General features: G+C 41.9%; 2 protein-coding genes across 4 annotated transcripts; one reads left to right on the top strand and one right to left on the bottom strand.

Annotated features, from left to right (window-relative positions):
- Positions 1–1,107: 1,107 nt before the first annotated feature.
- Positions 1,108–6,686, bottom strand: TUBD1 (tubulin delta 1). Its single transcript, XM_056506933.1, has 9 exons — positions 6,567–6,686; positions 5,624–5,818; positions 5,162–5,309; positions 4,759–4,975; positions 4,017–4,248; positions 3,177–3,341; positions 2,385–2,516; positions 1,708–1,891; positions 1,108–1,618 (listed from the first exon to the last, which is right to left on the bottom strand). Exons 2-9 carry the CDS (start codon positions 5,793–5,795, stop codon positions 1,516–1,518), a joined length of 1,353 nt encoding a protein of 450 aa, XP_056362908.1. The 5' UTR covers positions 5,796–5,818; positions 6,567–6,686; the 3' UTR covers positions 1,108–1,515.
- Positions 6,687–6,805: 119 nt separating this feature from the next.
- Positions 6,806–21,443, top strand: RPS6KB1 (ribosomal protein S6 kinase B1). 3 transcript variants are annotated; one of them, XM_056506836.1, is made up of 15 exons: positions 6,806–6,989; positions 9,954–10,003; positions 10,588–10,708; positions 11,027–11,095; positions 11,527–11,674; positions 12,220–12,277; positions 12,613–12,713; positions 13,579–13,669; positions 13,873–13,963; positions 14,270–14,377; positions 14,668–14,730; positions 15,469–15,546; positions 16,843–16,950; positions 17,501–17,613; positions 18,113–21,443. In XM_056506836.1, exons 1-15 carry the CDS (start codon positions 6,918–6,920, stop codon positions 18,348–18,350), a joined length of 1,509 nt encoding a protein of 502 aa, XP_056362811.1. In that variant the 5' UTR covers positions 6,806–6,917; the 3' UTR covers positions 18,351–21,443. The 3 variants fall into 3 exon arrangements, 2 of the variants coding, with proteins under 2 accessions (XP_056362811.1, XP_056362812.1); XM_056506837.1 differs by lacking the exons at positions 16,843–16,950; positions 17,501–17,613; positions 18,113–21,443 and adding an exon at positions 16,674–16,832; XR_008841892.1 differs by lacking the exons at positions 15,469–15,546; positions 16,843–16,950; positions 17,501–17,613; positions 18,113–21,443 and having other exon boundaries at positions 13,873–13,967.
- Positions 21,444–22,711: the final 1,268 nt, after the last annotated feature.

Here is a 22,711-nt window from a genome sequence, read left to right as displayed (position 1 = left end):
GATTATGTTATAGCAGCTAAAATTCAGATTTTTGCTTTGGGGTTAGACATCTTACCTGTGTGCTGTGCTTCCTGACGTGGCACAAATTCTGTCAGCAAACAAACAAAAAAACAAAACAAATATCCTGCTCCATTAGCTGGAAGTGCCATAAATAAATAATAAAAATGGGTGTATATCATTCATAGGTGCACTGAGCACCTGCTGTGTTTGCTTCATGCTCAGAATTAGGAATACAGAGATAACATAAGGTTATTTCTGCAATAAAGTTATTTATTGCTACTGCACTACAGTGACCCATTTCTCTCTTCCTTGTTTCTCAGGGAACTTACCTGTCCTTAGCCTTTTGAAAAACTCTTTTACCTGTTCTGTGAAATGAGGAGGACAAGGATTCCTGGGACTTGGCCATTTTTCCATGGAGTTCCCTATTCTTGTTTCCAATACTGGAAATTCTGTTTGGGATTTGTTGAAAACACCAGGGAAATTTATTGCTGAACATCCTGTGCCTTCTGGAGGAGGGAGAAGCTCACCATGATCTCCTTTCCTGACCCTTTGTTCCTGCAAACTCCAACTGCTTGTGCTGTTTGTCTGAACTTCTTGTGCAATCTTTGCTGCAGCTTCTTCTGTGAAAATACCCAAATTAGACAACAGCTGAAAATGGCAGAAACACAGCAGAAAATCCCTTCTGACCAGAGCAGGACCCACCCCTGAGCTGCCCTCTTTTGAATGAAATGGCACTAAAATCTGAAGGTGCACTGTGAAATTTGTTTATTTGTCAAGGGAAACGTGCTTGAGACTGAATTAACTCTTCATTTTTGGCCTGTGGCATTATTTCTGTGGGAGAACAGTGTGACATGGGGGGAATGGCAAGAATTCCCAAAGCTCTCCCTACCATTAATGAAAAGCTAAGAGAGGCAGAAGAGAGCTCAGTGTTACAAGGTAATCTTTAATTCTACTTAACTCTAATTCTTTTATTTCATTTTAATTCAGTGGTTGCCTTCCCAAGTCATTCCATCCCTTCTCCTGCCAGGAGGGAGCTGCAGCTTCCCAGGGCACCACCTTGTGGTCGTGGTAAAATTCGTGTAAAAAGAGCCAAGTCCTTAAACTGACTTTGGAAATTATAAAATGCTCTGTATTTATTATATCAAATTGTAAGTTCTTACATTTTCAGTCTACCAGCCATCCTCATCACAAATATGTTTAAATAATTAATAAGCTAATTAACTTACAACTTGGAAAAAACAAGAGTTGTGGTTTTGCTTAGTGAAATGGTCAGAAAAGGATATGGCTACAGTATATAGCAAATGTATTGAAAATAGGTATTTATTAGAGATATTAAATATTAATATATCCAGTTTTTGCTATTCAAACACACACAGACACACACACACTCTGCTCCTAAGAATGAAAAATAACTCCAGTACAATAATTTACATACTTCAGGAAACTGATGGAAGGTTTTCCAGCTTGGTTCTTTCAGAAAATCTCTATTTCAAATCATTTTAATGAAGAAATAAATCACAGATTGGTGTAACTGGAGATAACTTGTTCCAGGGTTGTGAAGCAGTCCAGGAAATCTTCCTCTTGGATTCCAAACTTTGTGTACTGGTGAAGGTAAGCTCTGAGTGTTGAAGAATGGGTCAGACATTAGAAATCAGTGAAGATATTGGCAATTATTAGTGAAGTAGCATCACAGTTTTTTTCACTTACTTGGAAGCAAACATATTCCAGGCTTTTCCTACGATGCTGTCAAGAGGTTTCAGCAGGAACTGGCTGTTGCTGACCAAAGCAGCAGACTTCTCATACTTGTTAAATGCTCTGGGTGTTTTCCATGCATTAAAAGCATCCTGAGGGTTTAGCCATGATGTGTATAAAGAGGGATCTTGGAAACTTCCTGCAGCAGAAACAGGACAGCCCTTTGAACAAAACCCAGACTTGATCCCTGTGTGGCCCAATCAATCCTGTCAGATCAGTTCAGGCCTGGGAAAATATCTGCAGAATGGGCAGCCTGTTGGAAATACCACTTTTAAACAGATTCCTTAGATTATCTAAAGTACACTGGTGTGTGGATAGTTCAGCTGCCAGCAATGTTCATCACTCCAGAAACAGCTAAATGTATTTTCAGACATTATAGCCAAGAATTCCAGATATACAAACTTGAGACTCTTCCTCCTTCCCTGAAGTGCTTCAGGAAACTCAGAAGTAAAATACAACAGCCCTAAGCAATTAAACAAATTAGCCTTGGACAGTAAAATGTTTCTAGAGGGAATATCAACCTTAGGAGTCAAATGTGTGGTCTTGTGATGTTTCCACTTGCATAGATCTGGTTGCAAAGAGCAGTGAGATGTGAGCCAAGATCCCTGAGGTGCTGTGCTCCCCTCTCTTACCCAAGTCTACACCGTGCACATCTTTTCCTCTCAGGATAACCAGGTTGGCAATGGAAGTGTTGAAGTGCAGGGCTTTGTTTGTGGAGGGGATGGAGGAGCCTGGGTGTGGTGGTCGTACTTGCCAATCAATACCTTTGGGATTTGGGGAAAAGAGATAGAAAAGCAAGTTAATGTTTTGTGAAGATGCAGATGGGAACTATCACTGTGCCCCAAACTGAGACCACACTGGAGTTCATAGCTGCTGCACATGAGTGAAGCAGCAATCACACAATTCCCAGAGAAAACCACTGCTAATCCTGCAGCATTTGCCTGGCAGTCACTCTGCCAGAGAAAATGGATACCTGTTTCTATACTTAGCAGCCTCCAGCCCATTCCTTGCATAACTGGGAGCTGTAACTGAATTCTCCATGCAAATTACATGGGAGAGCTGAGCCTGATTTTTATGGGTAGAAGGTGTAAAAAGAAAAAGCAGAGCTCACCATCCAAGGAATGTTGCAAATGAGTTATGTAAATTAAGTGCACAGCCACAGACTGTCAGTTTGGTTTGTGTATTTTCAATAGTTATAATTAACTGAGATGTCTGGAAGCAGAGCAGGAGCAATCTGGGAGCTGCTGCGGCAGCTGAGGGAATGGTGAAAGGAGCAGCTGGTTCTGTGGGGGCAAATTCCTGCTGAGGGCAGCAGCTCCTTTCTGAACTGTGAGCTCCACAAAACACCCAGCTTTATTCCATCTGCACAAATGAATGCTTGAAGAGTGATGGAGACTGAAGGTGAGTGACTGGTGTTTGTTTACCTTCCTCCATCTGAGCATTAGCAATGAGCATCTGCCTGAGGTGTTTGATGAGGCCAGGCCAGCTGAAGGTGCTGTAGGGCAGGGAGCTCTCAGGCATCTGGGGGATGTTCCGCAGGCCCAGCATCCTGAACTCGGGGTGTGGCACCAAGGTCTCCATTAAATCTCCTGAGAGGAGGGGAGAAATCAACAGCTGCTCATGTTTGACAAAGAGAGTGCACAGGGCAGCCAAAAGGAAGAAGAGTGAGGAATGTTCAGAGATTTAGCAGTTTTAAAGCCATGCACATTTGCTGTGTGTTACTGAGTTCTATACAGGGTGTTAGTAGCTTTTATTTTGCAGTTTGGATCAATATCTCAAGGACTCTCTCTGCACTCCAGAGAGATGTGGAAGTTTAATTTTACAGGCAATGTGGACAACTTTCTCTTATTCTTTCAAGGTACAAATGTCAGTCTGCTGCATGTTGCTGCCCACTTGTCTGCTCACCTCTTCTGCCTGAGCAAAACTCAAAACTCTCAGTTTGATACAATATTCTAACCCAAAGTGAAATGTGAAACTCAGTCCAAAATTACTGCCCTATGCAAATTTCCTCTGAAATGTTAACAGGTACAAGGGTGTCTGTGATCACTTGAAAAAGGAGAAACAAGGTTCTTTTGGTAAAGAATGAAACCAGAAGTCAGGGGAATCTATTTTTGATTGCTACAACATCAGGATTGAACTTCTACATTGGTCTTTTCCTGTCTTAAAACTTGGGATGCATCCAAATACTTGAGCAAGGAGACTGAAGAACTTCAATTCCCAGCTGAAGTGACTCCAGCAAGGTGTGTGGGTGTTGGGTTTGGTACCTAATGGGTTTCTGCTGTAGCCTGAGCCCCCTCCTGCTGTGTGAGTGGGCTGGAAAACGCTGCCCAGCTGGTGAGCAATGACTTGATTGACATCCCTGAAGGAAATCTGTTTGATATTCATCAGCTGGGCACAGATCTTGTGGATCACATCATTTTCATGGACAAGAAGGGCATCTGATGAGTGGTACAGATGTGACAGAGTCAAAACCGAGTTGTAGTTTTGAACAATGACCTGGAAGCAAACAAAAAACCACACACAAAGAAGAGTCAAACAACTTAATCTCTTTTTAGTTTATAATCCTCTGGCTCCTGCTGTTTCCTCAGTTATGATTTAGGAAATGATTCATTTGAGTTCATTCATGAGGTCAGGAGCTCAGAGCCTTCTCATGGAAAGAGGGCAAGACCTGTGAAAATCAGGTTATCCATCTCTCCCCATACAAACATGCTGGAACCAGACCTGCCTGGGAACTGATGGTAATGCTAGGAGCATATCAGGAGATTTCTAGTTAGACAACAGAGCTTCTTGTGAATCTGCATCACTTCAGCACTTAAGTTATCAAGAAGATTTTTGGTGAAAATTCTTTACCTGTGGTACTGAGTCACTTGAACTTTCAGTGTAAAATGTACCTATTTTCTCATTTATTTCTGTTGTAAATATTTTGTTTAAAAGCAGAGAGTGATTATAAACTCCTAAATTCTATATAAACTATTGCTATCTATTAAAAGGCAACATGACATTCACCTCCCCAGTGCCATAGGGCCAGACCACGTGGTTCAGTATGAACGAGGTGGGAAAAGCATCTCTCAAACACTGGGTCACAAATGCTCCCAGGCCTGACCCTGTGCCCCCAGCCATGCTCATGATTGTGAAGAATCCCCCGAGCTGGTCACATTTCTCTGCTTCTTTCTGCACCAGATCCATGATTGCTTCTCTGTGCCTGGGCCCATGAACAGAGTAACTGTGGGAAAATACAAAACAGCAAGACAGGGCAGGGTGCATCAAAACAAAAGCAGAAAGGTGAAGTTATTCATAAAGCAGATTTTACTTGAACTCCCACAGCTGCTGTATTACCACTCCTAGGGAGTCTGAGCAGCTCAGCAGCCTCCAGAATTCCCTCAGGGAAGCTCAAGGCAGCTGTTCCTACCCGTTGGCCCAGTTGTTCCCAGATCCTTGCTTCTGGCAGAAGTGTGAGTGGCTGCTGTATTTCCAGTGGCCAGACCTGGCAGCCATGGATAAGGTCTGGCTGATCACTTTGGGCTCCATGTCAACAAGCACAGCCCGGGCAACAGGTACTGCACAGGAAGGAAAACAAAACTGGGGAAAATCTGCTAATTATTTGGGTGAGATGGATGGGTTTGGGTGGATACAACATCCCAAGGTTATTCCTCCCACCCACTTCAGCCAAACTCTTAATGGGACAATACAGGGAGGATCTGGTCATGCCCTGATTTCTGCCGAACCATTTATTGTGCCAAAACTAAATCTGAACTCCAGAGAGCAGAGATCTTTCATATAATATAAATAAATAAAATAAATAAACCCTTTGATATTTCTGTGTGCTGAAATCAGACCCTGAGAGAGGAAAAAACGCCCTTTAAGGCTGTACCTCCAGATTCATCTTCACAGAAGAACCTTTCCTTGCAGGAATCTTGGTAGGATTCATTCTCCTTCTTGGAACACAGCCCATGGGTGCCACGGATGTCACTGCAGAGAGCACTGAACACCTCGTGCCCAATCTGGTTCCCACACTGCCCAAGCTGCACTGTGACAATTGACATCCTTGTTCACTTGGTATTTAAGCCTGAAATGAAAATTATTTGTTTTCTCACTTTTGCTTGATAAAACAGGATGGAAACAAGTAGTTATAACTCAAGAGTTACAGGACTAGGATGCAAAATTGGAAATCTTAAGCCAGGTCAAAAACTGAGCTATTTTCCAGTTGTGAACTGTACCAGGCCTGATGGCAGAACCTGCTGAGGTGACAAAAGGATTCCCTGGAGAATTCCCCTTGTTTCCAACACACAGAGCAAAGTGTTTGACTCCACCCTGGTATGTTTTGATATTTTTCCCCGCTCAGCATTTGACAGCAGCTCTACTTTCTCACTTTCCTATCCTTTCACAGAAACAAGGTCAATTTTTTTAAAACTCTTTTGGTTATTTTGGGCTGCTGTTCCTCACTCCCATCGCATCCCGGCCGTTCTGCCACTCCCGGGCCCGATTCCAGCGCTGCCGCCGGGCCAAGCCGGGTGTCACTAGGACACCGAGAAACTCCTCACGCAGGAAATAAATAAATATGTGAATTATTGCCAGGAAAGGCTCATGTCTAAAGCGTACGATACCGACCTTCCCGTTCTCTCCGGGGGAGACCCACTCGGGTCCCCGCGGTCACAGAACGCCCCTCAGGGCCGCTCTCCCCCTCAGGGAACACCGCCATGTTCCCGGCGCTGCCCGCCCTCGCGCCCCTCAGTGCCGAGCTCCGTCCCCGAGCCTTTCTCCTCAGCAGCCCGTCCCGGGATGCCGATGTGGCTCCGGTCCCGCTCAGCCCTCACCTCATCCCCGCTTCCCCTCACGGGCCGCGCCTTCGAACCGCGCGCCTCGCGCACGCGCACAGCGCGCTCCGGGCAGCGGCCCGCGCGCTCCCGCCTGCGCGGCTTCACCGCGGCCTGTGCGCAGGCGCGGCGCCGGCAGCGGGGGGCGGGCGCGCGGCGCGCTCACTGCGCAGGCTCGGCGGGGCCGGGACGCGCGCTGCGCGTGCGCGGCGGGCGCGGGCGGGGCGGGGGCGCAGGCGCGCTGCGGCCGCGCAGCCGGTGATGGCGGCCGCGGCGGCGCTGCGGGGCGCGGGCCCATGAGGCGGCGCAGGCCCCGGGCACCCGGCGGAGCCAGCGAGGGGCGGCGGCGCCATGGCGGGAGTGTTCGACATCGACCTGGACCAGCCCGAGGAGGCGGGCTCAGACGAGGAGCTGGAGGAGGGGGTGAGAGCGGGCAGGGAGCGGGGGAGGCCGCGGGGCCTGAGGGAGGGCGCGGGAGGCGCCGCGGGGCCGGGCGGGGCCGCGCTGAGGCCGCGGCTGTGGCGGGCAGAGCCCGCGCTGCCCCGGGGCTGCGGGCACAGCCCGAGCTCTTCCCCGCCGAACTCCGCCACGGGCGCCGCGGCGGGGTGGGTTTTTTATTATTTATTTCTTGTCACATGTCCGAACGTCAGGGCAGAAATGCCGATCTTTCTGGAGCTGTGTAAAGTCGCTGCTCTCGCGCCAAAATTAAAAGCAGAGGTTTAAAATGCTGCGTTAGGCGGGTCAGCGGCTGTTTTTATCTCGTGCTTTCGTGAGCAGAGCACCTGATAATGTGCAGTTTGCAGCTCGTGATGTTCATCTAGATCTTGTCAAAGCTTTAGGTGGATTTTATTGCATCATCTCTGTTTGTGTTTTTCCAGATTTTCTGTTGTTTTTTGCTATTGTTATGTATATTAACTGTTTGCTGTTACTCAAACTGCCGCTGCATTTATTTTCTGCTCATTAACTACTAATGACAGTCTTGAAGCCTTTGTGATCACAGAATCGTGGAACGATTTGGGTTGGAATGGACCTTAAAAATCACCTCAAGCCATGGGCAGGGCCCCTTCCAGTATCCCAGGTTGCTCCAAGCCCTGTCCTTGGACACTTTCAGGAATGGGGCAACCACAGCTTCTCTGGGCACCCTGTGCCAGGGTCTCCCCACCCTCCCAGAGCAGAATTTCCCTCTAATACCTAATTTACACCTCCGTGCTCCTGTAAAAAGTCCCTTCCATGTTTGCTGTAGATTCTCTCCAGGTACTTCCCTTCAGGAGATAAGCAGATATTCTGTTACCCATGCTCCATGTAACCTGTAGAGACATTATTTTCCAGCTGAAGGCTTGAAGGCTTCTCAACCTGCAGGAAAAGCTCTGTCTGTCACCTCAGTAATCAATAAAACACTTGGCTTTGGAAAATCTCTCTTGCATCACCCTGTTAATGCTGCCAAGAACAGGTTCTGAGCGAGGTGGTGAGAAAGTTGAGTTTGTTCTCTCTTGTGTTCCTGTAATTCAGGGAACAATCAAACCACTGTGGATTTTAAACCCTTGCCATGACTGATATTTTTATGGACGTTGGTTGGTCTCAGGTGCCTTTTGGCAAACAGGTAAAGGAAGGTGAGAATAGGCTTGAGATTAAAATAACTGAACAGCAGGAAATGTGTATCCTGCAAGGATCAGAGAGGGGATGCAGCCAGAGAATGGAGATCCAGGAATGAGCAAGGGGGACACTCTGGACTGTGTTGTCAAGTTTCTGCTATTGGTCCCTGGTATATCCCAAAAACTGAGTCCAGGAGGAGCCCAGACAGCTCAGCCATGGGTTTGAGTAGGCACAGCCATTCTGGAAAATCTGAAGCATTGTGTAAAAGGAGTTCCCTCCAAAGCCATGTGGTTGTTTGCACTAATTGTTATGGTGAAAAAAGCCTCAGCCTTAATTTAGGTGTTTGTAGTAAATGAAATAATGTATGGACTGAAGGGCTGGTTGCTTCCCAGTACGTTTCTTGGTGCTGTGAAATGAGAAGAAACCCTGAAAAAATAACAGAATGGTATCTGAAAGGAATTTTGGTTAAATTAATACTGAGAATGAAACTCAAAGTTCACAGGAGCAAGAGCAGCACACGTAAACTTTGCCAGAACCATTGGGTAACAGGAGTTGCTCTGGGAACTGAGGGGTGTTTATTCTCTGAGTTGAATTTTTAAAAATTCATTTGTTGGCATCTAAGAGTTGGGGTCAAGGGCAGCTTTAGTGGCTTTTGTTGTGAAACATGTCAATAAGCTGGATTTCTCTAATAAATGTCACCAGGAGGACAGGAGCTGGCAGCTCTCTGAGCTGGAAACAAACCTGATCCTTTGGACTCCTTAATTGCCTGTGGTGTTAGTAGGTGGATCCAAAAGTTAAATTCCCGTTTAGATCACCCAAAATAAACCAGCCTTTGTAAACTTTAACGTTGAAATGGTCCGGAAACTGTTGAAAGTTTTCAGTTTTCTTTGGTTAGTGTTTTCACTTGGGTAATATTTTAAAGTGCACTCCTTGGCCTGGGCTGACTTTTGCAGATCTCAGTGGGTTTTCTTTTTGTTCTGCTTCTCTGAATTTCACAGGTCACTCAACATATTTATATTCAGTCTGTAAGTTCCAGGCTGTTTACCACGAACTCACAGTTGTTATTTTGTGTCCATATTTTTAAAAATAAGAATGTGGCAGTACAGTCTGAAGCTCACTATAAGCTTGCCTGTGACATTCTATTTGTATTCATTCCAGCTGTCTGCTGCCTTTGCATTTCTTTTGCCATGTAGAGCCACAGTCAGAGGGAAGGGATCAGGTTTAAAATTCTTTGAGGAAAATATCTCTGCAGAATTAAACCACATTGCTTAAGTGCAGGAACTTCTTCAGTACTGATTACTGATCAGAAAATGTGTTTAACATCAGAGTAAAGCTGAATTCTTTCATCACGATTGGGATTTGACTTGCCAATATAAAATAGTAAGACCTTCTGAGTAGATTGTTTTTTCTACTGCAGATGAGTCCCAGTTCATCTGTTCATATAATCTTTATTACTGGTCTAATTTGCAAAGTACTGCAGTAGGACTCGAAAATTTCTGTGTAAGAGGAATTGTAAAGAACATTGCAGTACCTTAACATTTTTCAAGTTCACTTGGGGGTGTGAAATTATACCTCTAATCTTTAAGTGATTGAATAACAATGCAGCCAGGTAAGAGTGGTTCCTTGTGTCACTGCTTGAGACACAGGGCAGACAGCAAATCTTGATCTTCTGGTAATTTTTTATATAGAGATTTGGTATTTTCAAACTTAAAATCTTGTAAACCACATCAGTGCATTTATTTTTAATACTTTCATTTTTCTAATTAATTTTTCTTTTACCCTTCTCATCCCCAGGGTCAATTAAGTGAGAGCATGGACCATGGAGGAGTTGGCCAATATGACCTGTAAGTTGCTGCTAGAAAATAATCTGTAGCATTCATGCCAACCACATATAACTTCTAGTTTTGTTATTTTGTTAAGGTAAATAGAAAATTTTGTCATTCTGGTTCCATTTTGAGTTGTTTTTAGATGTTTCACTATTTCCTCACATTAAAATTTGTCAATTGTATCTTGAAATAAAATAATATTAATAAAAAGAATTCTGGTGTAAGCTGCTGTTTGTCTTTTGATCCTTGTTTCTCCTAAAAAATCTCTTGCCTTTGAGTAATATTTGTAATATGGATATAACAATATAAAGAAATATCTGAGTCAGTTTGAGGTTGTCATCCTGTAATTAATTCTGGTCTAATGCAGAGATGTATTGTACATTAAATTGAAGGGGTTTGAAGGAAATCTTGATACTGTAAATCCCCATAATCTGCAGGTAACCTTGTCAGTGCAAGTTGCAGTTTGCACACAATGAACAATAATTCCTGATCTCCCAGGCTGTCACTGTTAGGTCAGACAGACACTTTCCAGTGAGGTAGTGCTTTCATTTGCTCAGTTCTCAGCACCAGGTAGACTCACAGCCTTGTTCTGCTTTTTGCAGTGGGATGGAGCATTGTGAAAAATTTGAGATTTCAGAGACCAGTGTGAACAGAGGCCCCGAGAAGATCCGCCCCGAGTGCTTCGAGTTACTGCGTGTGCTGGGCAAGGGCGGCTATGGCAAGGTCAGAACCCTCCAGCACTGAGCCCTGCACACCCTCACTGCTCCCTTTGCTCTCATTTCCCCCTCTCTGAAAGTCCATTCTGCCTGAGGTAGAATGAAGCAGAACCAACCCCAGCTGCCAAGGTTGGCACTGAGGTCCCTGGCAGAGCCTCACCCGCTGGGAGCAGCAGGAAATGTCCCAAACTCATCCTGCATCCAAGCTCTGCTTCTTGCCTTGTGGTGATCTCCTCTCTCTCTCTCTTGCACAACTTTGCTTTTTAGCTTGTGGCAGTTAATGCAGCTGAAATGTGTGATTTGCCATTGTGTTGGTGTTGTTTAGGTGTTTCAAGTACGAAAAGTAACCGGAGCAAACACTGGGAAAATATTTGCCATGAAAGTTCTTAAAAAGGTAACCTGAAGTCCACTACTCTCTGAATCTAAAAAAAAATATAAATCTATCCCTCCACTTACCTTTTAGAATTATCTAATGATTTAATATACCTAAAAATAAGTTCTAGGATATATACAGTTTTTACTTTTATTGCAGATACAGTTGGAATTAAAATTACACTTCAGATTTTTCTGTCTGTGTAGTTCTCAGCAGCTCATTTAAATAGGTCAGGAGGTCCTTTCCAATCTAAATTATCATGTGATTCTATAAAATAAAGACTTAAACTTCTGCAAGAAATCTCTTATGTAGATATTGTGGTGAAATGTAATTTTTAAATGCTGTTGCTAACTCATATATTGTGTTATAGTTTAATAAACTCAGAATTGAACTCAATGTGAAAGTTGCCTTGTTCAGCATGTTCTGTGCTCACATATCCCTGCTTTTTGCAGGCAATGATTGTAAGGAATGCCAAGGATACAGCTCACACGAAAGCAGAGAGGAATATACTGGAGGAAGTTAAACATCCCTTCATTGTAGACTTAATTTATGCCTTTCAGACTGGTGGAAAACTCTACCTCATCCTTGAGTATCTCAGTGGTCAGTATATAATTTACCTCCTTCTTGGGGTCTTACACAATCAAGAATTTGGGCTTCTAACCCTACAAGTAAATTAATGATGGCTTGGTATCTTAAACTGAAACAGATTTATATTAAAATTACCTAGAAGAACATAAATAAACTTTCTAATTCCATACAATAAAGAGGAATGAAACATAAAATAATTGTTTTTCATAGCAGTACAAAAGAGAAGGGGTTTAAAGACTTTTCCTGCCTCTTGATTTGTCATTTTTGTGTTCTTTGCAATCATGCAGAGTTACCTGAGGATTTAGTCCCTGCAGGTTCTTTGTGACAGAAGAAAGTGTTACCTTTATTTCATGGTTAGGGAAACAGATACAGATTAATTTCTTCAGGTTGCTGGAATCCTGAGGGTAACAGAATAGTGGCTCAGTTGTTTTTTTTGTGAAACAGCCTGTTGTACAGCAGGCAGAAATACCTGTTGCTTACTGTTTTCCTAGAAAATAGACTTTTGACTGACTTAATGATACTTTTAATTGAGTACAGTCTATTTTTTCTCATGACAGGAGGAGAACTATTTATGCAGTTAGAGAGAGAAGGGATATTTATGGAAGACACAGCTTGGTAAGTGAAGCTATTTTTGTAAATTAATAGTTTGGGGTTTTTTTTCCACGTACTTGAACTATATTTAACTACTCATTCATTTTAGAGTGTAGTGAAAGAGCAGTTCAGTGGGTTTGGGGAGGGTGTACATGTGCTGTACTCACCAGTTTTGAGCTGTCCTCACCCATTTGTGCTGGTGGAACTCCAGTCTTTTAACAGAGGAGGGTCCACTGCTGGCTGCTCAGTGAGGCTCTGTCAGTAGGGCTGTGCTTAAGGTTTGGGGGTTGAAAACTGTGAAAGACTTGCTTTTAAGATGCTCTGCATGATTGAATATGTCTGATTTTGTTCCCTTTCAGCTTTTACTTGGCAGAAATCTCAATGGCACTGGGGCACTTGCATCAGAAAGGAATCATCTACCGGGATCTGAAGCCAGAAAATATCATGCTTAATCATCAAGGTAGAACTCTAGTCATGAGTCAGGCTGCCAGTCCTTTGAAAACAATTCTCCCAAAGGTCACAATACCTCAGTTTTAGGTGAATCTCCTTAGAACAGTGGCAGGGTTGTTACCACTACTGGGATATGTGAAGAGCTGCCAGAACTCATTGCCCTCAAGCACAGCTTCCTTGGTTTAATAGGCCACAGCAAGCTCAGGTTCCATGGACCCAGGCTTTGAGTGGTTGATTTGCCATCTCTGCACCTCTGGATTCTTTTCTTTTCCTGGATCATTGTGAAGTAGAACCTGTGACATTTTAGTCAATGGGGATGACTGATGGTAGGAAAGGCAGTTTAGGTAGGATGCCAGATCATCTGTGGCTGAAATGACTTAGCCAGCAGCTGACACTTCCCACTGACAGCACTGATTGCACTGTTCCAGTGACTGTGTGACACTGATCAGTCTGGCAATCTGTACCACCCAGAACTGTCATGTTTTCTTAAACAACTTATTTACTTAGTCTGAGTCTTTGTACTGAATTATTCAGAGCACTTTACAGTTTGGTGAAGATCATTTGTGAATTTTGAAGCAGGCAGTAGAATTCAGTAACCTGCTTTTTTAGCTAAATGATGCTCTACAGTCTTTATGTTTAAATACATTTGTCAGTATTTGAATAAGTTTTGGTAGTTTGTCAAGTGGCAGCACTTGGTTTTCTCTGTAAGTGTGATTACCTTGTTCTGTTTTATGGCTGCATTGCTTTGTCAGACCATATGTGGAAGTAATTCAGGGTGATTACATACCATGTTAAAAACTGCTAATTTTTCTCAATGTTACTTGTACAAATGGCAGAATTCTGACAAGTCTTAAATTTGATCTGTTTAATTTCAGGTCATGTAAAACTGACTGACTTTGGATTATGTAAAGAATCCATCCACGATGGAACAGTCACACACACATTCTGTGGAACAATTGAATACATGTGAGCTGCATGATGAAATACAAAAGTATTGCTCTGCTCTGGGGGTAATGGCTGTGTTTTGCCTTTTTTAACTGGTGGTTCATGAGTTCAGTCACTTAGGACAACGTGACTTGATAAATGGGGTTTTTGTTTGAAAACTAGCAGCCACAATTAGTACTAAGCTCATTAAAACACTTTCCTATTTTTGATTTTTCTGCTTATAGGGCCCCAGAAATCTTGATGAGGAGTGGGCATAACCGTGCTGTGGACTGGTGGAGTTTGGGGGCATTAATGTATGACATGCTGACTGGAGCAGTAGGTGCACACTTATAATTGCATGTATTTCCCTTTGTAGCTTTTCTGCTTCCCTGTACCCTAACTCAGCTGCATGTATAAAGAAATATATTGTATGTATATACACTGCAAATAGGAAAGAACCAAAATACAGCTCTCAAGTTTGACTACAAACATGAGCTGCTTTTATCCAAACAGTGCCTATTTGCACTGCTTTATAAATGACTATTTTACCTGCTTTGTAAATGACTGAAGTGAGTTCTGTGCACACAAATTAAAGATCTGAACAAGTCCTGTTTTTCTTCCTGTTTCAATGGTGTTTTCCAGCCTCCTTTCACTGGGGAGAACAGAAAGAAAACAATTGACAAGATTCTCAAGTGTAAACTCAACTTGCCTCCCTACCTCACACAAGAAGCCAGAGATCTGCTTAAAAAGGTAGGGTTTTAATGGCTGTCAGTACTCCACATGTATATAGAAAATAGAAATATAATGATACCCCTGTGGCTGTTCAGTTCAAGCTTGGTTTATTACTGATTAAGTCACTGTTTTGCTGAGTGGTACAGAAAGTGAATTCCCTTGAAAATACAACTGTTTTCAAGTGAATGCAGATTTTTCTGATTGTTCTGTATTCATTCTGCATCATTGAAGTGATGATTCATGGCAGAACTAGTCTGGTTATAACAGCATAACTAATTCTGCTTTTTTGGATGTTATTTCTCATCAAGCTGCTAAAAAGAAATGCTGCCTCACGTCTAGGAGCTGGTCCTGGAGATGCTGGAGAAGTTCAGGTAACTTAAACTTAACTTGAGACTTTTTAAATTACCTCATTCACTATAAAACAGCTTTGAAGATGAGACCTCAGGGAAGGAGAGTGTCTGTCTTGAAGGATAATGAGCAGAAAGGCAGCCACACTCATCAAAACCCGAGGTCTTTAAAGCTTAACAAAAGCAGCTGTCTACCTATTTGATAATTAGAGATTTGGAAAATAACTCCTTTAGCTCTGTCTTGCAGTAGATCTTTTTTAGTAATTGCACATTGCTAACTGTGCAGCCCTGGAAGGGTGAGGACACTCTGAGCAGTCAGATAAAAAACTTGTCAGCCTTGTATTAGTGCAGCTCCTTGAAGGGCTAAGTGTGGCATTCCAGCTTGACTTAGTTTTTATGGTGATATTGACAAGCATTAGAGACCTCCATATTTCATAGTTCTGGTAATTTGTCATTAATGCAGTGCTTTGTCATGGTTTAACTTCTAAAGCTGGAAAATTCAGAGGTATTTTGCATGTTAACTGGCTTTTTCTAACACTTCCAAGGAAATGGGGACATGTTGTCTGACTTGGAGGTGTGATCTCAATTCTCAGCTCTTGCAGCTACTCCGAGCTAGCACTGCAGAATATTCTACACTAAACCAAATGTGATTTTGGAAAGAAACACCCTAGAGAAAGGGTCTGGGTAGAAGATGTTAGTGGTGAGACTCTGGGCTCTGTGGCCTGGAGGCAGAGGCTGAGTGTGCTGTGCTCCCTCCCGCAGGCTCACGCGTTCTTCAGACACATCAACTGGGACGAGCTGCTGGCGCGCAAGGTGGAACCTCCTTTTAAACCCTTATTGGTATGTACTGGGAGTACTGGGACAGAGATTCCCTGTGTGCCTTCAGCAAAGCTCTTAATAAAACTTACAAACCTTCACTTGACAAACTGGAGTGCCACTGATTCCTGGTACTTGAGTTCTAGCAGCTCAGGGGACAGATTCATTCTCAGAGCTGGCAGATCTGATCTGCTTCAGTCTGAATTCCTCCTGCTTCTGACCTGTAGGTTAAACAGACCTGCAAGTGCAGTTCACTATGAGATCAGCTTCTAAACCCTCTACAGTAAGTCAGTACTTAGTTTCAACTAGATAGAGTTGCTAAGCAAAAGTAAATGAAATCACCTAATTAAGCATTTTTTGTTGGCTTATTAATCTTTACAATGCATCTTAGGCATTATAAGCAGTAGTTAGAGTTACCTCAAACCAATGATGTGATGAACAAGTTTTTATTATCCCATCTTATATTTGGATGGTGGTTTTTTTCCCCTCTGGAAACAATCAGCTCCAGCAGCTGTGAGTATTACCACCTCTATAATTCCCAGCTACTAAAATTCTCACTTAAACCTGGCTTAAGCATCACTAATGTCAAGCATTCTACAGCATGGGGACTCGAGACTTTTTACCCCCTCACCCTTTGGAATGAAATTCAGAAAGAATGAAGACTGATATTTCCAAATATTTATCTGAAAGTAGTTTTGGGTTTTCCTGTTAGTAGCAATTTTATGGAAGTTTCATGTATAAACCAGATGGTTTTTCAACTTGTGCTTCCATGGCTTGCACAAATGAGTACCTGCTGCCTTTCCAGTGACACATGGGAATAAAGAAGGGATTTTGGAATTATTGTTGTGCTTTGAGCAAATGAGACAATATTCCTCGTAATCACTTATTCCTGAGTTTTCGTCTATCCCTCAGACTGTAAACACTTTTGTATCTGCAAAAATGGGACAAAACTATCTGGAGAGGCCTCCAAAAACTAAATAGTTGCAACTGTTCTGTACTGGTTGTGGCAAGGGCTAAACTTGAAAGAAACTGGCATTGTATTTCTAAAAGTTTTTGTTTGTAGTTTGAGAAAATTTTTTAAGGCATCTTTTTAATTTGTGTTCCTTTTTGATCCATAATTTTTGCCCCTCCCCCTTGCCTTTATTTCTCAGTGTCAGTGCCCATAGTGACCGGATTCCGACACCACTCCAGGGTTTTCCTCCAGCAGAGCTCTGCCAAAAACCCATGGAATGAACTCCATCCAGAGGCTGCACTGCTCACCGCTGAGCCAATTGGTTGATATCTGTAATATAAACCCTTAATCATTTTGTTTTTGCAAAGCAATCTGAAGAGGATGTGAGCCAGTTTGATTCAAAGTTTACACGTCAGACACCTGTTGATAGCCCAGATGACTCAACTCTCAGTGAAAGTGCCAACCAGGTCTTTCTGGTGAGTGAGCCAGGGACAAGTGGCTGTGGAGAGGGAGGTTTGGAAATGGGGGAATTTCAGCTAAATTAATTTTGTTGACTATTAACACCTTGAAGCAAACTCTCATAACTAAACCCAAATCCTGTAACAGGTTTGAAATGCTTAAAGGCTTTTACAATACTCTGGTTATTGCTGACGTTTTCTTTATACAGCAGCCAGCAAACAGTGCTGCCCTTGTGGAATGTCAGCATTCTGATTCAGAGTTGCACTGTGAACCCTGCACATGGCATTGCTTTCACAGCCATGCAGAGACAGCAATGGCCAGTCTATAGAGCAAAATTAATTAAATTGAGAGTGCCTGTGGGAATCTGTGATCTGAGGAGAAATAGCTGGAATGTGACAGCTCCCTCAAGTCCCACTGTTTGCTTCAAGGAGTGAGTAAGAGTTCATCTGTCCACATTGACTCTTCTTTTTCTAATTTTCCTATAATAATCAGATTTTCATAACTGCACAAGTGATCCTGAATGCAGACCTTGCCTGTGAGTTGCAGTGCCTCTTTCCTGTTTTGCAGGGTTTTACGTATGTGGCTCCATCTGTACTTGAAAGTGTAAAAGAGAAATTTTCTTTTGAACCAAAAATTCGATCACCTCGCAGATTCATAGGTAGCCCTAGGACACCAGTCAGGTACTTTATCTTCTTTTTCTTTTTTTTTATAATACACTTTTTGACAAGTAGTTGAAGCACTAGAAATAAGAAGCAGCCTTGTTTCTGAGTAAGCCGAGCACTTCCATTAGAAGTGATTCTAAGTTCTGATGTTCTTAAAGACAAATCCATGATGTTGGGTAGCACATGAAGTTCTAACTTGTTGTTTTCAGTGCTGATAGTGGTGACTTTGATACAGTTAAAACTGTTTCAGCAAATCCTAAGCACTAAAGAATTGTGTTAGTACAGAAAAATCCTTCTGCAATCACCTCAAAATGAAAGAATTTTACAGGAGACTGTGGTAGAAGCCAGACACGGAAATTTCTCAAACTCCTGGAAGTGGAAGGAAGAATTAGAATAGAAAAGAATTAGAAAAGAATTATTGCTTCTCCATAGGCTTTTGAGTGCAGTTTCCTGCAGAATAAGGGATGTACCTTGGTGCATGTCTCTATCTCTGATTTTGGTATTTCTTGTTTTAAAGCCCTGTCAAGTTTTCCCCTGGGGAGTTCTGGGGAAGAGGTGCTTCTGCCGGCGCATCCAACACCCAGCCACCTGTGGAATACCCGATGGAGACCAGTGGAATAGAACAAATGGATGTGACAGTCTGTGGAGAGGCTTCAGCACCACTTCCAATCAGGCAACCAAACTCTGGGCCCTACAAAAAACAGGCTTTTCCCATGATTTCCAAACGGCCGGAGCACCTGCGCATGAATCTATGACAACACCATTCTGTAAGCTTTGCAAGGTGGAAAGCCCAGAACGGACATCAGCCCCCTTGAAGTTGAAATTTGAGGGCTTGTTTGGTTTACTTTTAAAAAGTGACAATATCAAAGAATCGGTCATTGCACAGAGAGACTTGGAAAGCAAAGAAAAACGGATTTTTTTTTTTTCCTGTCAATCAATGGTGCATAAAACAAAACAAAAAAAACTTTAGCAAATGGTATTGCAGAACTCTAGGCACATCATCTTACTGATTCCAGTGACATCTTCTCACCTTATCAAGGATCTTTCAGCTTGAGAGCTCGAAACTGACAGTATTAAGGGGCAGGATGTTGCTTCAGAATCACTGGTGTAGTCTGAATGTGTCGAGGAGGGTTGGCCCTTTCACTAGGCAGAGTTTGGAATGCCTGCAGGCTTGCAGCTGAGGGGTAATTAGCATGCAAGCTTCGTTAAGCGGTTTCCTACATTGGGGTGGAATCAGAGGAAAGCTAAACTTAATTGGTGTTTAACATTCAAAACATAATGAGGTTTTTTTTTATATATATATATATATATAAAAATATATATTTTTCAAATAGATTTTTTGATTCAGCTCATTATGGAAAGTATCCCAAAATGAAAAAGGCAAACTTAATTGGTTGCTGTGAAGAAAGTTCAAGGCTCTAGTTCTGATTCTCCTCCTCATGAACCAACCAATCAATAAATGAATCACTCACTGACCAGCCTGGCAGTGTGGGGTGGGAGAGAACTGTTTTCCCTGCTTCCCCAGCTGAAATCCCTGTTTGTTCCTGCAAAGACAAATGGATTTAATCAAACAGCAGTGCTGCTATGTTCTAGGCTTAACTGGAAGCCATGGGCTCACACATGTCCTGCTTATTTCATGCCTGTCCTCAGCAGACATTTCACTGGGAAACATCACTTTTGTACACGCTGGTCCTCAGCTGGGCACAGCTGGGCAGCTCAGATTCTTACCCACAGAGATCAACAGTGAGCAGAACACAAGGTCAGTAGAAATCTCTAGGGAGTACCACAGAAAACACAGACAAATCCTCCAGAGTATAAGGTAATAAATATTTTTGTAACCAGTGGGTAAGAATTTGATGTTTTTTTTAAATTATTATTATTAATAATAATGAAATTTTGCTTATGGTAGTTCCCTGCCATTATACATTTCTAAATTTATCAACTTTTTTTTCTATGCTGGGGCAATAAATTTGCTGATTGTATGAGAAAAGTGTTCAATGGCCTTTCAGTGAATGTCTTCCACAGTGGGTCAGAACTTTAGCAAAACTTTAATTTAGCAAACATGTTCTTAAGGACACTATTTATGTTTTTAAAATTGTCACGATCTGTACAACTGACTTACAGGTACAAAGAATAAAATAAAGGTAAAACGTTACCTTACTTTAAATACTTCCTGCCTTAAAGAGAAAGCATTTCCATGAACATAGCTGGTGAAAGGGTTAATATCTGCAGAGCTTTACCCTAGAGTTAGAGTGTGGATGGTGTGTGCGTGTGTGTGGAGATGATCATGCAGCTGCATACAAGTCCTGTCACTTTTTGCCTGCCACACGTTGCATTATCTTTTAGTCAAACTGTGCAAAGTCTACTTCTGGTGTTTCACAACAGTAGGGATTTTTTTATTCTAGATTCTGCTTACTCTGTGGATACTGAATCTTTTTGAGCCATAGGATCCAAGCCATAAAACTCTCTGTAAGCATTGAATCCGATCACAGTGCTCTTTGCTAAAATTGGCAAGGCAGAAGGATTCAAACAAAGAACCAACACAAAAATACGGTTATGATTGAGCAAAAATTAGGTTGTGGTTTTTTTTTTTTTTTTACTTCCTGATAAGCCTTTTGTTGAAAAATATAAAATTTTTTTGGTTAGTTTTAGCAGGAAAATCAAGTTACCTTACAGTGACATACTGGAAGATTGCCATTGTTCAGTTGGTGACGTGGCCACGGGTGATTTGGTGGAACCAAAATCCAGGTGCTCAGGAGTGTTTGCACTGGGCCTGTCTGCAAACACACAGCACCTGGACTTTCCTGACATTCACTGAGGATAAAGGAACTTGGTTAAAAACAACAACAAAAAAGAAGGTTTTAGAGGCAGATCTCTCTTGGTCCTAGTCACAGCTACCAGTTGCTTTTTGCTTGGCTGGATAGAATTGTCCAGTGGAATTGGTTTAATGGCTGGCAAGAATGGCAAGAGTTGTTTGTCTGAGTTCACTGATCAATTACAAACCCATGGGTTTTCCAAGGAAATTCCATGTACTGTCAATGTTTCAGCCCGCAGATTGTAAAATGAATTCCCTACCATAACTGTGAAACTTTGGGAGTGTGACTCAGACAGCAAGCACACACTATGCAATATGGTTTATCCTGTATTTATTTGTAAAAATATCAGACATAGATCCTCTATATATATATATATAATAGTGTCAAAATTACTAGTTGTGAACTAAGGGGAGTGGAGTTCTAGCTCCTGTCTGGCTATTTCAGATAAGTGCAGAATGCATTGAATATTGGAGAGCTTAACAAGTGCTTTCTTTTGTTCATTTAAAAATGTCTTAAATTTTTCATTAGAGTATAGAATCTTATTTTTTTTATTTTGTACAAGCTGCGCTTTTTTAATTATAATCACTGAAAAATTCACTATAATTTGATTTTATAGGATTTTTGTAGCATTACAAAAATATAGTAAAACTGAGGTTAATACCTGTTGTGGCTAACCATATAAAAGTATTAAATCTTAAACTTGAACAAAAGTCATATTTTTTTTTAATAGATGTTAAATAGGGAAATACTTTGTTCTGCAGGTCATTACCAGAAAAGGTTTCTAGGTCAGCTGTGTTACCAGCAGTTTTTCTTTTTCCCATTTGATGCAGAAACTATTCTGGTATAAGATATTCAGAATTCCATAATTTTTCTCTGTGGGAGTGATGCATACATTTGATGCCATTCGTGTACTAAATTGTAATTTTGGGAATGCTGGAATAATTCCTACCAAGACTGTCTTAATTGTGCCATCTGACATTTGAATGTCATCCTGGTATTAGCTCATAATAAAAGATAAAAATCATCGAGTCAGTTGTTCTTTTGGATATCCCTTTATTTTGGCCGTGCTGTTTAAAAGCTGAACTGCTGGAGAACATTTCATATTTTAGTCCAATCTAAGTGTACAGTTGAAGTTTATTTTGGGTCTGTTTTCTTTTCAGCATTAACTCCTAATCTGCTCTCAGTGTTAATCAAAAAGTGCCTCAAACATTGAGGAGGCTGTTCTGTTTTAAGGGCAGATGTTTGGGGTTGGTTTGGTTGGTTTATTTAAATTCTGTCTCTACAGCAGGCTCGTTGCTGTTTTATTTTCCCAGTTCAGAGAGAAATCCTTTTTCCAAAGGAGAAATCAGTAAGAACAAGGCAAATTACTTGAACATTTTTCCTGCAGATCCTTGTGTGCAGATCCCATATATGAACTTCTCCAGCTATTCTCTTCTAGACTAAATCCATCTGTAGCTGTCTGCAAGAACATCCTGGAGCTGTCTTAGCAGAAACAAAGGTAATCCTAGTTCTGGCTTTCATCTCTCAGTTTACTGCAACTAAATATCCTCAAGAGCTAAATAAGGTGGATGTGAACAGCAACTAAATGCAAATTTAAACATATGTTAATCCAAGTGACCTAATTGTTTTTATTTTAGGAAGTAGGTAGGCCTTAAGTATAACAGGAAATGTAAATCATTGCCTTTCCTGAGAGCTCTGATAGGAAATGGATGAAGAATTCCCTCAGAACTTAAGGACCCAAGAGAGGTTCCTTCTGGTACTTTCTGGTTCTTGGGCTCTCAAAAGGTGGCTGTTGATTGTCATTTGTCACCTTGTGTGTCCCTGCAGACTCAGAGCTGAGGTGTCTGTGTGTGGCAAGCAGGGTTGGCCCTGGCCTGGATCAGGGAGGATGGCATTCCTGCATGTCAGGTACTCACTTTTTCCCTGTCTCTAACTAAGATAAGAATTACTTGTTTGATTTATGAAGTGTAAATCTAAACCAGTTGATCAAAATATCTTTTTTATTCTTGGATTTTTAATAAAACATGTTTGTTAATGTTACTGGGTTTGGATAAAAAAAAATAACAGAAAGAGAGAAAAAAGAGAATTTGTTCCCTGATCCCTGTTTTTGACCAATCTTCACACTTAGTCCAGTTGTTACTACAAATGTTGTAGACAAAGACCAAAGGATCAGGCTTGATTTAATGCTTTGTTGTGCACCATAAAATCATCTTGGTGAGCTTTACAGGCCAGATGTAATGATAATCTTCCATTTCATTAGAATTTCATTCTGCATACTGGATTCTGCCCTTGGAGCTGTA

This window comes from Oenanthe melanoleuca, chromosome 19, assembly GCF_029582105.1.
Source record: "Oenanthe melanoleuca isolate GR-GAL-2019-014 chromosome 19, OMel1.0, whole genome shotgun sequence".
Lineage (NCBI taxonomy): Eukaryota > Metazoa > Chordata > Aves > Passeriformes > Muscicapidae > Oenanthe > Oenanthe melanoleuca.
The sequence above is the reverse complement of the archived record's forward strand: the minus strand, read 5'-3'. Positions and strand labels throughout refer to the sequence as shown.

Bases quoted from the DNA above. Each gene is read 5' to 3' on its own strand.
- RPS6KB1 (XM_056506836.1), top strand. From the start codon at position 6,918: ATGGCGGGAGTGTTCGACATCGACCTGGACCAGCCCGAGGAGGCGGGC. The intron at 11,096-11,526 runs GTAACCTGAAGT...TGCTTTTTGCAG, and splicing joins CCATGAAAGTTCTTAAAAAG to GCAATGATTGTAAGGAATGC. The intron at 16,951-17,500 runs GTGAGTGAGCCA...CCTGTTTTGCAG, and splicing joins GTGCCAACCAGGTCTTTCTG to GGTTTTACGTATGTGGCTCC.
- TUBD1 (XM_056506933.1), bottom strand. From the start codon at position 5,795: ATGTCAATTGTCACAGTGCAGCTTGGGCAGTGTGGGAACCAGATTGGG. The intron at 4,249-4,758 runs GTGAATGTCATG...GTTTGCTTCCAG, and splicing joins GGCCCTATGGCACTGGGGAG to GTCATTGTTCAAAACTACAA. The intron at 3,342-4,016 runs GTACCAAACCCA...CCCTCCTCTCAG, and splicing joins CTACAGCAGAAACCCATTAG to GAGATTTAATGGAGACCTTG.